Raw genomic sequence first — 14563 nt, forward strand, 5'->3', positions numbered from 1 at the left:
CTTGCTCCTTTCTGCTTCTGCACCCTTATAAAAATCAAGCTGATCTCTAGCTCAGAGTAAATAGAAGGGAGCTCAATGGGCAAACAAATTAAATTGCAGTCTTCATGTGACGTGTTTTTATTGTGGGGTTGGTTCAGTACTTAAGTCATTTGCAAGCTGACATGATATTGGGATGCTGTACTTCCTGCAAGACTTGGGTTTTTCTCTCTTTCACTACATAGTAAAATATATTTCAGTTAGTAATGTACAGTCACTGAATTATGAAGTACAGCAAAAAAACTGTTAAATCCTGTCTATAATAATTTCAATCAAGATTCAGAGCAGGGATCAGTGTAACTTCCATAGTTCTGTTTATGCCAGTTCAAAATGACTGCTTGGGATCTGTACTTTAGCAATTTTATTAAAAACAAAATGAAGACAGCTGTTGTCTTTCCTGCTTCATTGAGAGAATCCTGTTCTCTGAACTAAATTGTATAAGGGAATATTGCTTTTCTCTGGCTAAAGGAGGAAGAGGTGGAGAGTGGAGGCATAGTCTGTTTAATTTTTTATTAAATAAACCTTTAACTTTGTTAATGTGGTTCAAACCAAATTCACAACAGAACTTAATTAAAATCATCACTGTTTATGTTAAGGCATAAAATGGTTATAATTTACTTCAATCTGTCATAGAATCCAGGATGCACCTTTAGTGTCTTCCAAAATTTCAGTAGCTCGTTGATTGAAATGGTGAAAGTCCCAAAGCAGGTGAGATAGAGTTTGCAGACCTGGCCGGTCAGTAGCAGTATCATTTGTAGGTGCAGGCAGCACCTGTCTATCTAACTAGTTCAGTTCAAGGATTACCTGATGTGAAGTTTAGAAAGTGATTGTGAGGGTTCAAAATGAAGGAAAGATTTTAAAGAAACCCAGCCTCCTTGAGATGCCAAGTGAAATACAGAAGGGAGTCTGCAAGCTGAAGTCTCTAGCTGCATCTGTGAATGCATGAAATTTAGAAAGCCTGACCAGAGAATGAGCCAAGGAGGTTTTCTTGATTGCATGATGGTAAGGAAGAAAATAATTAAAAAATAGTAAAGCCAAACAAACAAAACCCCCAACCCCCCTCCCCCCCAAATATATCCACAGGCCTTAATAAATGTTGAGATATTCTATTCTCGTTTAGCAATTGGCGAGAATTAACCTTTTGAAAAATTAAATCATTTATGAAACTGAAACTACAAATACAGTGTGGTCAAGTTTTTTTTTTAAAAAAAAGTCTATTTGCTTCATTATTTAAATAAGGATAAAATTTATGGGTTTAGATTACTTTAAAGCAATCAAATATAAAATATCTTATAGAAAATAATAGACTTTCTGGATTTTAATTTTTAATGGGAAGTCTCCATAACAACACTTGCCCAGCTGATTGCCTTTGTTCCTCAAAAGGGGAAAGAAACCCTGTGTGGAATTTACCTATTTCCTGCTTTCTTGTTAGGGTTTTGTTTGCTGAAGAATTATGCAGTATCAGATTTCTGATTCTCCTGTTGCTTTGTAAACAAACTTCCCCCATAACATTTTCTCTAGGAAATAATTAACTTCCTTGACTTGGGTGGACTGGGCAGTCTTCCACTCCTCATCTGGAATCTCTGCAGTGATTTTTTTTTTTTTTTTTTTTTTTCCCCGTAATCCAGTGGTGACCCACTGCTGAGTGAGAAGGTGCTAAGTTTACTGTTACTCAATGTCTCTTTGCTTATATAAGGAAAGATTACAATTTCCCTTTAAGCTGTGTTACTAGCTTTAGACAATGGCAAGTAAAACATGAGCTTCCAAGATGTAAAATCCTTCGTAGAAATACCAGCTCTTATAATAGTTTCCCATTCTGCTTCTTGTTTTTTATCGCTACATATGTGTTCACAGTCACCTACATAGAATTACATCAAATATAGAAGCATTAAAAATAGATATTGGGTAACCAGCTCCCTCACTAATTCGTTTTGCATCAAAGGAAAGCTGAAATATTTAAGCTCTGCTTCATAAGCAAGCCCTCTGAATATAGGAAACATAATTAATTAGTATCAGAAGCTATGATGTTTGGGGTAAGGAGAAAGAGGTTTTCTTCAAAAGCTGTGTAGTTTTGGAGTAAAGTCTTAAAATGCAGTTTACTCTTGATTCCAGTAACTGTTTTTTCTTGTGACTTTCTCTGTTTCCTCAAGATGTTAAATTTTACCCTCACAATGTAAAATGAATTTTTCAGGCTGGCAGTTTTGCGTTTCTTTCCATCAACATCTGAGCAAGCTGAATAAGATTTGGTTCTCACCTAATTATTTAAAAGTTGTTTTTTATGGAGGAAATTGTGTGTGGTATTTAAAAATTACTTCTGAACTAACTGGTTCTCTTTCCCATTTATGGTAAACAGTGCACTGCAGTTTGAGAAATGGTTAAGAATTGCGGCCACTGAGCTGTGACATGGTAGGGCTGAAGGGAAATAAACCCATACACATAAATATAAACAACATATGTATATTAGAAATAAAACCCCAAATCCAATCTGCCACAAGTCACTTTTAGATAGCAGATAAGAGAAGTCTGAATGTTGGTGATACCTCATAGATGTGTTTTATGGAAGTTTTCCATGTCCTGCAGATTTGAGGTCTCCATATGGCTGATGTTTTTGGTTAAGAGAAGCATTGAGGGGCTGGAGCGGGTCCAGAGGAGAGCAACGAGGCTGGGGAAGGGACTGGAGGGAAAGTCCCATGAGGAGAGGCTGAGGGAGCTGGGGGTGTTCAGCCTGGAGAAGAGGAGACTCAGGGGGGACCTTATCACTCTCTACAACTGCCTGAGGGGAGGTTGCAGTCAGGTGGGGGTCGGGCTCTTCTCCCGGGCAACCAGTGACAGGACGAGAGGTCACGGCCAGTTTCAGGCCAGGTTTAGGTTGGATCTCCAGAAGCATTTCCTCAGGGAGAGGGTGCTCAGGCACTGGGATGCACTGCCCAGGGAAGGGCTGGAGTCACCGTCCCTGGAGGTGTTCAAGGAGAGGCTGGATGTGGCACTTAGCGCCCTGGGCTGGCCGGTGTGGTGGTGTTGGGGCGTAGCCTGGACTGGATGATCTCAGGGGTCTTTTCCAGCCTCAACAATTCTGTGATTCTATGTAATTGACCAGTTATTTATGATGCAGTGAATACACTTGCTTTTTTTTAATATGTAAGAGAATGGAAGCTTGGGCTGCAAGAAATGCGATTTTTGTGGCCCAGCCGATTCCTTGCAAAAGACTTAAGCCCATGGGTCCATGATTGCAGGCAGTTGCCCTTAGAAGAAATGCCTCATTTGAGGTGTCCAGGGCACCAGTGGGGGTTTGACTGGGTGCTCCCCTCTAGTGTATTTTAATTCTTGGGGCGCACAATGAAAACTTGCCATGATTTGCACTTGGAAGTTTGGGGTCAAAAAATCTGATTAAGTGGATACTGAAAAATTAAGTTTCCTGGGGTGTTGTTGCGTTTCGTTCTTTTTTTTTGGTTTGTTTTACTTAAATCATTGTTCATGGTTTGTGCCATGATGCAGCAGAGGCTGGCGGCTCCCTGGGGCTGGGAGGGCAGGGAGCAGGGGAGGTTCCCCCAGGGATGGCAGAGTTGGAGCTCAGAGTCAGGGCCTCTCCCAACACCCCAGCCAGGGAGTGGGACAGCCCTGGGGGCACCAGGGGCACCCCTAGCCCCCGGCATCACTGATGTGGCTGCGCATCCAAGGCTGGGCCCAGCTGTCCCACCTGCAGGTAGGCCCAGCCCAGCAGGGCTGTGGACAGTTGGGGCAGAGTTTTGTGCCCCCTGGGGATCTGATGGGGCTTATACAACTTATATGAGCTTATGAAAATGCTTTGAAAGGCCTATTAAAGCAAGAAAGTGGTAATCAACAGTATTACAATAATTTAAAAACATATAAAGCTTTTTTATTTTACAGATACAATGTGGTGACCTTCATCTGTAGGTGAATATAGTTCTCCTGAGGCTGAATTTACTGTTTTTTTTCATTGCTCCTAGGAGTATCATTAATGTTTTGGGAAATTGAAATATTTTGTTTTGCAGCATTTGGAGGAAAGAGGGAATCTGCATTTAAACAGAAATAATTGAAATATCTACACATTTCTTAAAACCTACCTCCTAATATTCTGATCCTTATAACGGTTAGAGTAGGTTTCAGCATATACTGTTAGCAAATACGTAGTAGGTGCTGTTCATATATCTAATGAGAGATATATCTTACAGTATTTCTTTTATGTAATCAGAAAATGCGTAAAGCATAAAACTACCAGATGATTTTTATATGATTTTAAAAAGTTTATTAAGAGTTGTAACAAACTCAGAAACCACAAAATTTCAGTATAAAATGTCAAGCACTTTCTATTTTAACCATTAAGATCCAATTTTTGTTGAATTGTCAGTGCCCAGCTGGTCTCTACCTCCTTCCCTCCTCCCTGTCCTTCCACGCCCAGGAAGGGCTGACATGCTGGTCTGAAGATCAGAGGAAGGGTAAACACTTCAGGAATGCAGCTGATATTTTCAAGTCTTGTGCTTAATTCAACTTGGAAGCTTGATCCCTTTCCTGCTCTAAGTTTAAGGACTACAGCAGAGCCAGGGAGGGGTCCACACTGGCTCTTGCTGTTTGTAGATAAACAAAACACATCTCGCTGGGGATGTTTATGAGACACAACCTGTTTGCAGACTGCATTGTTAAGGCAAGTGATTTGTGCCTGGAAAATTTAGCAGAGTTGAGAGGTCTCAGGCTGTAGTTTTACAAGAGTTTTAATCTGTCCAAACTGGTAGGACTGAGTTTTGATCCCTCTCCAGAACCTCCAGTAGTGTGTGTGCAGTTCTTATGTGAGCTGCTTCAGCTCATTAAGCGAATAGAAAGTTACCCACTCTCTTGAATTTGACTAGGCTTCTGCTGTTTTAATGAACTGAAGCAGGTCACCTGGAGTATGAAAGTCCAGGGAAAGTGTAAGGGAAGAGATGAAGTTATCCTAATACCAGCTGCACGTGCACAGATTTAGACTTAATCTGGAATGGAACCGTAACTGCAGTGAGGTGCAACTCAAGATGCCTTACCTCTTTCATATTTCATTAGATCATAAAACTTTTGGGTAATTTTTTTTGGTGCTAACAAGATGAAAATCTGTGGTTTCTAACTTCATGGCTTCTGTATTTCTGTTTTAAATAATGGAAGTTTCTCAACCTGGAACACGCAGTGTGTGCAGACTCTCTTAAGGGTCAAACCCGAAGGAAAAGTTTGCATGAGTCCGAGTGCTGTGAGTATACAGCAGAACAGCCTGTGAGGAAGAAATGATGCTTTGCCTTCTGGGCTGGCCCTGTAGAGAACAGCTTTAGTAGTACCATTAGCCAAGGGAGCACTTCTGTACCTCAGGCAGTAGAATTTAAAAGGCTGTATAAAACAGCTAAAGGGACAGAGGTTTAGTCACAACTCCTTTTATGTATGCTGTTCAAAACAGCTATGTACATGTGTTCATACAGATCCAGAAATAAAATCTGGATCCTACCCAGTGTATCAGAAAGAAACCTTCATCTAGTACTCGTCGTCATCTTCCAGGTCTTCCCCTGCAGTTGCAGCTTCCAGTGCAGCCAGAGCTGCTGCAACTTCTGCATCTTCTTCCTCAGTTTCTCCATTGATATCTTTGTGGTTGGGGGATGTGGGTGCCTGTGCTACTTTGGTAACACCCATGGCAATGATACCACCAGTAATGCCCTCACTCAAACTTGCGGAGTCAATTTTTAAAGGTTCAATACTCCTCTCCTTCATAGGCGAAGGTGGGGTTGAGCAAAGGTCCTGGTCCTGTATTGCTGAAGGCCCAGTGTTTTGGTCTGAATGTGCACAATTGACTGAAAAGCTATTTTTTTCAACATAGTTCCTGCTTTGATTGCCATTTTGGGGATAATCAATATCTGGCAGTGGTATGGCATTGTTTCGTGTCTCCAGTTTTGCACTGCCTTTGAGAAAGACGCTGTCTTCTGCAGACTGTGAGTTCTCATCTTGAATACTGCTCGGCTCATTGCAGGCTTCTTTCCTTGGACTGCCTGCCTCTGGGTCAAGTTCTTGGCCAGACCTGTTTGATTTGGTGTAAAAGCCTCTATTGCTGGCTGAAGTTGCCTCTGACTGGCTGGAGGTTCCCTGTTCACTGGCTTCTTTCGCTGGGTTTGTGTTGGGATTGAGCCCACGATGCACTCCGGCACAGGAGTTGCCACCGTTGACTGCAACATCAGGTTTTGCAACACACAGCGCAAGACCATCCTCTTGGAAATCACTGCCTCTGTGGTTCCAGAAAGTTTCTTTTGTGTTATTTACCTGATTTTTACTTTCTGTTCTGTTTAGCTCATCCTTCTGGCATTCATTTTTATGTTCTTGAATTTCACTGTTCTCTTTAAATTTGGATTTATCGCTGCCTTGCTCATTGCGTTTATAGCTGTTTACTTCATGAATGCAGCCAGGTGATTGTACTTCCTCTGGATCAAAAATATAGCTGGAGTAAGGAAAATTTGTAGAGGAAATGTTAATTATGCTCTTAATCAATACTTAGAAAAAGGATTAAGCTTGATTTTTAAGCTGGATACCTTGAAAAACTGTACCTGGGATCCTGAGCATGAGCTAAACTGAATAGAAATGCTGAACTGTGCTGTAAGCTGCTCTCTCCTGGGACTAATCCTAACTGTAATTACTACTATCCCTGTAGTGAGATTCACCAGAAGCATAAAGAGGATGTCAGAGAACCATGTGCTGGCTGTTGCATGTGTCTCAATTTTTATTATTTTAATTTTAATTTTATTTTATTTTCTCTGGTGAGTTCATTTGCCAATGGGTACAAATCACATAGATTGTTGATAAGTATGCCCTCATGTAGTTGCTGAAATATGTCTTTTTATTTTTTTTCTCCTGATGTTCTTTCTTTCCACTCTTACCTTTCTGCCCTTTTGTTTTGTTTGACCTTCCTTTTTCCTTTCCTACTTAATTTTCTTCTCACTCCATATTCTCCTTTTTTTTTTCCACAGCCTCTCTCTATTCTTTATTTCCTCTCTTTCTCTCATAGCACCAAATTTCTTTCCCCACTTCCTTACCTGTTCTAGACATGTGGCCAAGGGAAGTAGTGATCGTTGAGGGGGGCTGAAGTGTTACCCTTCCAAAACTAGTCAGTCTTCTTCTCCAGGGGGACTTTTAATGTGAGAATTGTTCCTACAACTAACTGCATTTAAAATCTATGGTGGAAGCAAGGATCTGTAGTATTTTTCCATTGCTCAGGAGAGAGTGAGCATCCGAAGAAGTCTGTACTCCTCATTCTACTGAATTAAGGGAAGCTCATGCTACCTAAATGGGAAAAAGCTTTACTAAAGCTGAATTATCAATACTACATTTTTTTTTCTATTGGATAGGAATCATAGAAATAGACCTGAATTACAATAAATGAAAAGGACCCTCGCAGGAAATCAGTATGCCTGTGCTCTGGCATGACTTTAAAGATACTGTAAAATTTGGGAAAACTCCAACCTCGTAAATAGGCTTAAATCAAGCAACAGGTACAGGGGAGCACAGACACTATTTAACGCATTTGTTTTTATTCAGTCTAAGCAGCTCTTGTTCTGTTGTACCTTTGTATCATTTTGCAGCACCTGCACCCCATCTGGATTTTCTTTAATCTGAAAAGAGAGAGAGGGAAGGCACGAGAGAGGGGAAGTGAGTGAAGCGTTATGAAATGTGTTATGGGCAATCGCACTGAAAATGACACTCATGTTTAGAAGGGTTTTGTTAGCTAAAAAGAAAGATGCCTACACAAGAATGGATATAGTGCAGTTCAAGGTCTTTCTAGGTTATTATCTTGCATTGACTTTGACTTTTAGCTATGGAAAAATCTGGGGAAGGATTTAACGGTTCTTAGACAGTGGTGTTCTCCCAGAATACTTTCCTAAGCATTTTTATGGCTTAGAGACTCCTAAGTCAAAATAGTGGGGTTTTTGCTTTGGGTTTTGGTTTTTTATTATTTTTTTTTTATTTCATTTGACAGTATTGAAAGACTTGTCCTCCAAGAATTCGTCCAGTTGTTTTCTGAACACTAATAAACCGCTGGCATCTGCAGCATCCTTTACTCAGGGGTTTCACGCCCAGCCTTGCCTGTGTGAAGCACCTGCTTTTGTTGAATGTGAGCCTGCTTCTTACTAGCAGTATTTCACGCATTCTAGTTCTTAAGATAAGAACACATGGTGAGCATCATGTTCTGCTATCACTATAGTACATGTCCTGTACTGCCCTTTCAGTTCTGATACACAGTTTGAAGAATCCTCATCATTTTAAATGTTTCCCATACTTACATTATTTCATGCCCGTAGATGTGTTCTCATGGTTCTTAGTGTGGATTATTAGTTCTAAGGGTCTCCTGCATTTCAACATCCTTTTTAAATGAGTGTAGGAAGCATTAATGCAGAGTTCTCAAGGCGAGGGGAATCACAGATCTATTCTTTCCTAATAACTCCTGTCCCGTGACAGCTACTGGGCACTGAGGCAACATTTGTACACATGGATGTATTGCTGAGATGGCACTTTGTTACATGCAATGTGTTACACCTGCATTTTACTATGGTGAATTCTTCAGATTTGACTAGAACTAGCAGAGTGTTTGTGTTTTGCTGCATATCTATATTGCAAGCTCCTTGTGTATGTGTGTCATTAGTGAGGTGCTATGGTTCATATGCCAAAATTTTTTATTAGGGGAAGAAATAGTTTGCTAATTTGGACCACTGAGAACTTTTATGTTCTGAACCTAAAGTGAAGACATGGATCTGAACATCCCAAGATCCTAGAAAAAACATTATTCTTTATGAGTTGAGGCTATCTTATTTCAAGTTAATCAAGCTGGGACAGGTTGTTAGTATGTTTTGTCCATTGTTATTCAGGCTCGCTCTTTTTTTCTTCATGTTTTACAACCTTACGTACTTCTCTTGTTGTCTAAGGACAGCAGCTCACTTCTCATAAAACAAAAATTGATGATGTGAGATCAGGGTATTTTCAAAGTGGTATTGATTTATTTTTACCAGGGATGGCCTTAAGCCCACACACCAGTGATTATGCTAGCAGAAATTACAGTCAAAACTCTTTGTTGTGTGGACTTACTGTCTCTTTTTACTCTAAAACCTGACTTCCTCAGGTGTTAGCTCTGAACAAACTGGCTGACGTAAGGCCCCTCATTCCTGGAGCCTCTAAGGGCCTACAGTCGTTCAGCAGCTGGTTTTAGCTAGGATATCTCTGCTCCTACCTGTGTGGTTTTTGTCTTTGCCTGCACATGAACTGTTCTGGAGCAGAAACTTCTATCAGGAGTAGCCAGCTTGCAGTAGCTTGGTGCCTATGGGGATGGTTTGCAAGCCAGGTGCTTTTCTGCCTCTGGCTCTTTGCTGCTTCTCTCTCTCCCTGAAATGCACTCTCTGCTGATCAGAGATGTAAAATAGAAGCAGACAGGTTCCCCATCTCTACTGATCTCGTGCTGTGTGTTGTCATCCCCCACCCCTCAACAGCAGCATAGCAGGAATTCTGATACAGGGGCTTTCATCTGAAGAGGATGCAATAACTGGTGGAGTGCTCATGTGTACTGACCCTGCTTATATGTGATTGCTCTGCAGTAAAGGCATTTTTGGACAGGTTTGACTAGATAAGGAGCTTATCTGAATTGGCTAGCATTGCTGTCTTTTCCAGCCAAAGAAGAATTCTTAATACACACAATTTTTTCTGATGACGTTAAAAGCTGAATTAGCTGTGCCCCTTCTTTATGTTAAGGCTGCTTTTGAAGCTAATTCATTTGAGCTAAGCTCTGTGTGAACACTTGTTTTGGTTTGACCAACATCTTTAGTTTTAGCCTAAACCTCCTTATAAACTGGAAGAACCAAGACTGCATGAAGTTGACCAGCTATTGATAGACTCAACCTTCAAGTCTCAGTGGCTGGCAGGTTATCACGTGTTAGATAAATCACTGTGTGATCTCTGTTCTTGGGAAAGGCAACGTAACTTGGCTTGTGTTAAGCCTCTTTCTGTACAAACTCTTTACCATCCCTTATGCTTGCCATGGGCTAAGAGTATGCAAATATTATTTATCATCATAACTTCAATTGCTGTCAGTTGCCATGTCAGCCCATTGAAATGTTCAAGAGCTTTTGGCTTGGCTTTAATGTTTATAGGTTTAGTGAAACCAGTCCCAGTTTATATGTAGATAAGTTCTGAGAATAGATACTGCATCTAGCTGGGTGTGGGCACTTCAGGTCAGAATGCCTCTGTTAAAATTTTTATCTGACAGCTTTCCTACTTAGTGCTTTTATTTACAACTTCTTATGATTTTTAAAGCACAAAATCTTGGTCATAGATTTTAACCATTGGGAAGTGCTAATTGCTGTCCTTTATTCTGTTGTGAAGATGCTTGTGATCATCGTAGAAGGCAATTATAAATGGAAATTACAGTTGTTTTCATAGGAAGTAATTTCCTGGTTGTGGTTGGTTTGTTGTTTTGTTTTTTTTCATTCAAGTTACTGTTTGAATTTTCTCTGCAGCTACTGCATTAAGTTTTTCCACTGTTTAATTTCAACTGGATTTGTTCTTTGGCATGAATTAACTATTACATATGGAAAATACATTATGTTGAATTATCTAATAAATTATTTCACACCCCTGAAATAGGAATACAGTTTTACAGTGTCATTGTCTGAACACTGGTTTGCTTTTCCCTTGCCCGTTTCTTCTATGTTTATAATAATATTTCCAATCAAGTTGGAAAATAATTCTGGGGACCAAATTGCTTTTATAGCATGAAAAGGCAGCCTTTCATCCTACTTTTCTTATTTTAGATATCTTGTTCCATTAATGGATAAGCAGCATTAATAAACTCCTGTCTGGAGCAGTCTGAATCAAGCATATGCTACAGACTTGCAACAAAAAAAGAGTTAGAGAGCTCGCAATGGATAATCATGTATTATCTGTTAAAAAACGTTGTATCCTTTCATCTTCAAAGGTTTTTTTTTCTTTTTTTTATAAGACGTTTATTCTGTTAGAAATTCTACGCTGCTAAATTGATCAGATAATTTCAGATAAACATGATATGATGCGAAATGTTCCCTTGCAGAACACTTTGAGGGCTAGTTCCCCACCCCAACCAAAAAATAAAAGGCTGCCTGTCTAAAGTCATAATGTCCTTAACACTTAGGTCCTCAAAATTCAGATCAAACAGCCAGTAATTCTAGGCATCATTCCTTCTCAGTCATGAAATTCCTCAAGGCCTGTAAATTTTTGTCACTGGTTATTATGCAGTCACTTAATCCTGAATATAGATAAATTCTTCTTTTTAGACATGCACTATGCTAAATTTTGAACTTTCGCTTTCCAGCTTTGAGTGGCTGCTGAGTGTTGTGAAGTGTGTCTCTGAGCCTGAGCTTGTACCAATTACTACAAAATAATCAGACTCCTGAAACTGCTCTACTGGGAGAGTAGGATAGTCTTGTGGTTTGCCTATTCAGTGTCAGTGCTTGCTTCAGATAAAGTTATGATACTTCAGTGAAAGAGATGAGAAAGGCCTAACACCATGTGTGTTTTCCCTGGCCACCTCAGCAGACCTTTAGCTGACCATGGAAAAAGTAGTTTAGAAATAATGTCCTTGCAATGCGTTAAATGATCCTCCCAGAGAGACCAGGAAAACCTGAAGTTATGCAAGAGTGACTTTCTTCCTTTAAAGGAAGGCGGTACAGAAGAGCAACTCTTAAAATCAGTTGGAAAAAATCCTACTATGGTTATTAAGTAGGTAGTAACACAACTTAATTTGAGGAGAGCAGAACACTAATCCCATTGGCAAAAAAAAGCTGCTGAGCTGCTGAGGTGGCACCTGCTGAGTGAATGAAATGAGCCTTCTCAGAGTGTGAGACCTTCCTGAGTATAATGAGAATAGTTTCTGCCTCCAGAAGTGTTAACAGGGCATTTTAAACCACAGTGTGCCTTAAGAGAAGTCTGCTTTGCTCTATCATAGTTTACAAACACAACATATCTGAATTTAAATTATGTAATAACATAGTTTCTATTGTCTATTTAAACTGTAGCTGTGTTATGAATAAACAAAAGGCAAAAGGAAGATAACGTGGTGAAAAGGGAGGGAGAAATATTTTGGAGAAATAAAAACGGTTTGACAACCTTTGTCAATATTCGTGGAAGTTTACATGGAAACAGAAAAAGGTCAATCTTATTTTTTTCATGGTACTTTTTTCTTCTGTTTTTTTTTTTTTTAAAGGACTTTTTAAAACCATTCCATGAGCAGAAGCAGAAAGCTGAGGGGAGAGCATATTAAAATAGCTTTTCTAGTAGGCCTTAAACTGATAAACTCCAGCTTGGTGACTTGTGATCTGGGTCATTCTTTTTAAGCCAGTTGGGTTTTTTGTTTGGGTTTTTTCCTCCCCCTACACCTTGGTGCTTTTATGAGCTTTTGCTGTTTCTTTGGCTTTTCTTCCTCCTCCATCCTTTTCCACTCTAGATTACAAAGTAAGGAGTTTTCTCCTATGTGTGTATTATCTGGGCTGCTGAGTCTGAGTGATGCATCTCCCAGGGCCCTGGGACACCTCTTTCTGATAAATTTTCTGGTAGAGGCACTTTTCAGGCTAGACCCTTTTAGTGTCTTCCCCATCAGTCTGCTGTGCTTTGCTCTCCTCAGTAAAACCTGTCCATTCTGAGGACACTGGCCTGAGCTACCAGTCTCATTTTAACGGATAGAAACCCTCACTCATCAAAATTAAGCCTGGCTTAAACCTGAGTTGTTGGGGTTTTTTTGCTAGCAGGGTCTCAGGTTCTAACCAGCTAGGAGAGATATTCAAAGAAGCAAATGTGGAAAGAAAACACTTGCAGAGAAATATGTACAGAGGGAATATAAAGAATTTGGAGTGGGAATAATCTCCGAGAGCTCTGGCACTTGGCAAGTGTCTCCTAATGGGAGGTGTGGCTTGCCTTCTGTGCTGAGTAGGCATTCACATCTCTCAGAAAGTTTCCGAGGGTGTCCTCAGCCATGTGCCAAGCTCTGAGAAAGGGTCAGGTGTGTCAGGCTGGAGGTGGGCAGTGCAATGTGTTACTGAGGGGTGGAAGCAGAGGAACAATTGATCTGGATGACATAATATAGAAGAGGAACAGAAAGACTGCGGGATGGGTGGGAGAGCTGAGAAGAACTATATTTAGAAATTCAGAAAACTAGTAAACGTACAGTAGAAAGCATTGCCAGCATGTGGTAGAGGGAGAGAAAGGGTAACAGGGAAAAAGCTGTAAAGGAAGTGCAGGCTAATCACTTTTACTGGATTAATGTAATCTGTAAAAACTGTCTCACTTTGCTTAAAATACAGAGAATGCTTCAAATGCTGTGTTTTTTTTCCCTACTTTAGTCACTATTCTGAGGCCAGAGGGCCTCCAGAGAGAGAGAGAGAGAGAGAGAGAGAGAGAGAGCGGGAGGAAAAAACCCACAAACATCTGTCCTGGGACCAGAATTGTCTGAGCAATTTGCTCTAGTTGAAGATGTGCCTATTAGGGCGCTGGACCTTTAAAGGTCTCTTCCAACCCAGACTATTCTATGATTCTATAATGATCTGTGGGGACTAACACCACTGATAAAACCATTTATCTGGAGCTGACAAATAAATGTCTTATAAAAACATATAACTTTGCAAAACTCTGTGTGGGTTCTACTCCTGTACCTGGAAGTTACAGCCCAGTTTGGTGGAGCAGTCACATTTAGGATATAGGTGAGATCCAAAAAAACAGAATTGTGGTAATTAATGTAGAATACCTGATCTTTCTCGAGTATCTAAAGCCTTTGGCAACTGTTGTATTAGTACAGTTGTTAAGAAGGCAACAATTTGACAAGTCTGTGCTTAATTCTGCACTGAGGCCAATACTTACAGCTGGACTGAACTCTTATCTACTTTCATTTTTCCTGACTGAATCTTACTCTGGAAATTTATTTTTAAAGCACTTCAGGGAACAACTGCATTGTCATATATAATTTGAACTAAACAAACTAACCTGAAGAAATATTGTGATCTACTCCCTTATTGGAAGCAGGTTCCACCTCATGGGCTCTTTTTGTCTGTTTTCTGTAGCTGAATTGACTTCAGTCTCTGTTCACACTTTCTTAAAATGCAGCACTGAAGTGTTGTTTCTGTGTTTCAGCCGTCTTGCAGTCCAGCCCTAGTGAAATACCTGGCTGTGCTGTCCTGCTGATGGGAGTATGACCTGCAGATTGACTTGGAGTCACCCTGCAGTGCAAGAAAAGAAAACTGTGTGAGTGCTTTTCCTGGTGCTCTTTGGTTTACCCTCCTGTTTTGAGGGAGGCAAGCGCTACGTTTGGGAATAAGAAGTGTCTGTCAGAAAGAGCCTTACGCTATCCTGCTGGCATAAGGTTATTGCTTGTCAACTTTTACTTTACAGAGCAAGCTAGGGAGCTGTGCAGGTCTACCAGCTACTTTTATTTTGAGGCCTTACTTGCCCACTGTATGATTTACATGGATCTCTAGTGCAGCAAGCCATGAAGATAAGAGAAGTT

The 14563-nt window shown here is 40.3% G+C and overlaps 1 protein-coding gene across 1 annotated transcript; it reads right to left on the minus strand.

Moving 5' to 3' along the window:
- Positions 1-5544: 5544 nt before the first annotated feature.
- LOC104267196 (chromosome unknown open reading frame, human C4orf19) lies at positions 5545-7648 on the minus strand. The gene is made up of 2 exons (XM_009873352.1): positions 7617-7648; positions 5545-6496 (listed from the first exon to the last, which is right to left on the minus strand). The coding sequence occupies exons 1-2, from the start codon at positions 7646-7648 to the stop codon at positions 5545-5547; spliced, it is 984 nt and encodes a 327-aa protein (XP_009871654.1).
- Positions 7649-14563: the final 6915 nt, after the last annotated feature.

The sequence above is a fragment of the Apaloderma vittatum genome, unplaced genomic scaffold (genome assembly GCF_000703405.1).
Source record: "Apaloderma vittatum isolate BGI_N311 unplaced genomic scaffold, ASM70340v1 scaffold5807, whole genome shotgun sequence".
NCBI lineage: Eukaryota > Metazoa > Chordata > Aves > Trogoniformes > Trogonidae > Apaloderma > Apaloderma vittatum.

Bases quoted from the DNA above. Each gene is read 5' to 3' on its own strand.
- LOC104267196 (XM_009873352.1), bottom strand. From the start codon at position 7,648: ATGGGGTGCAGGTGCTGCAAAATGATACAAAG. The intron at 6,497-7,616 runs GTACAACAGAAC...TCCTTACTCCAG, and splicing joins TGCTGCAAAATGATACAAAG to CTATATTTTTGATCCAGAGG.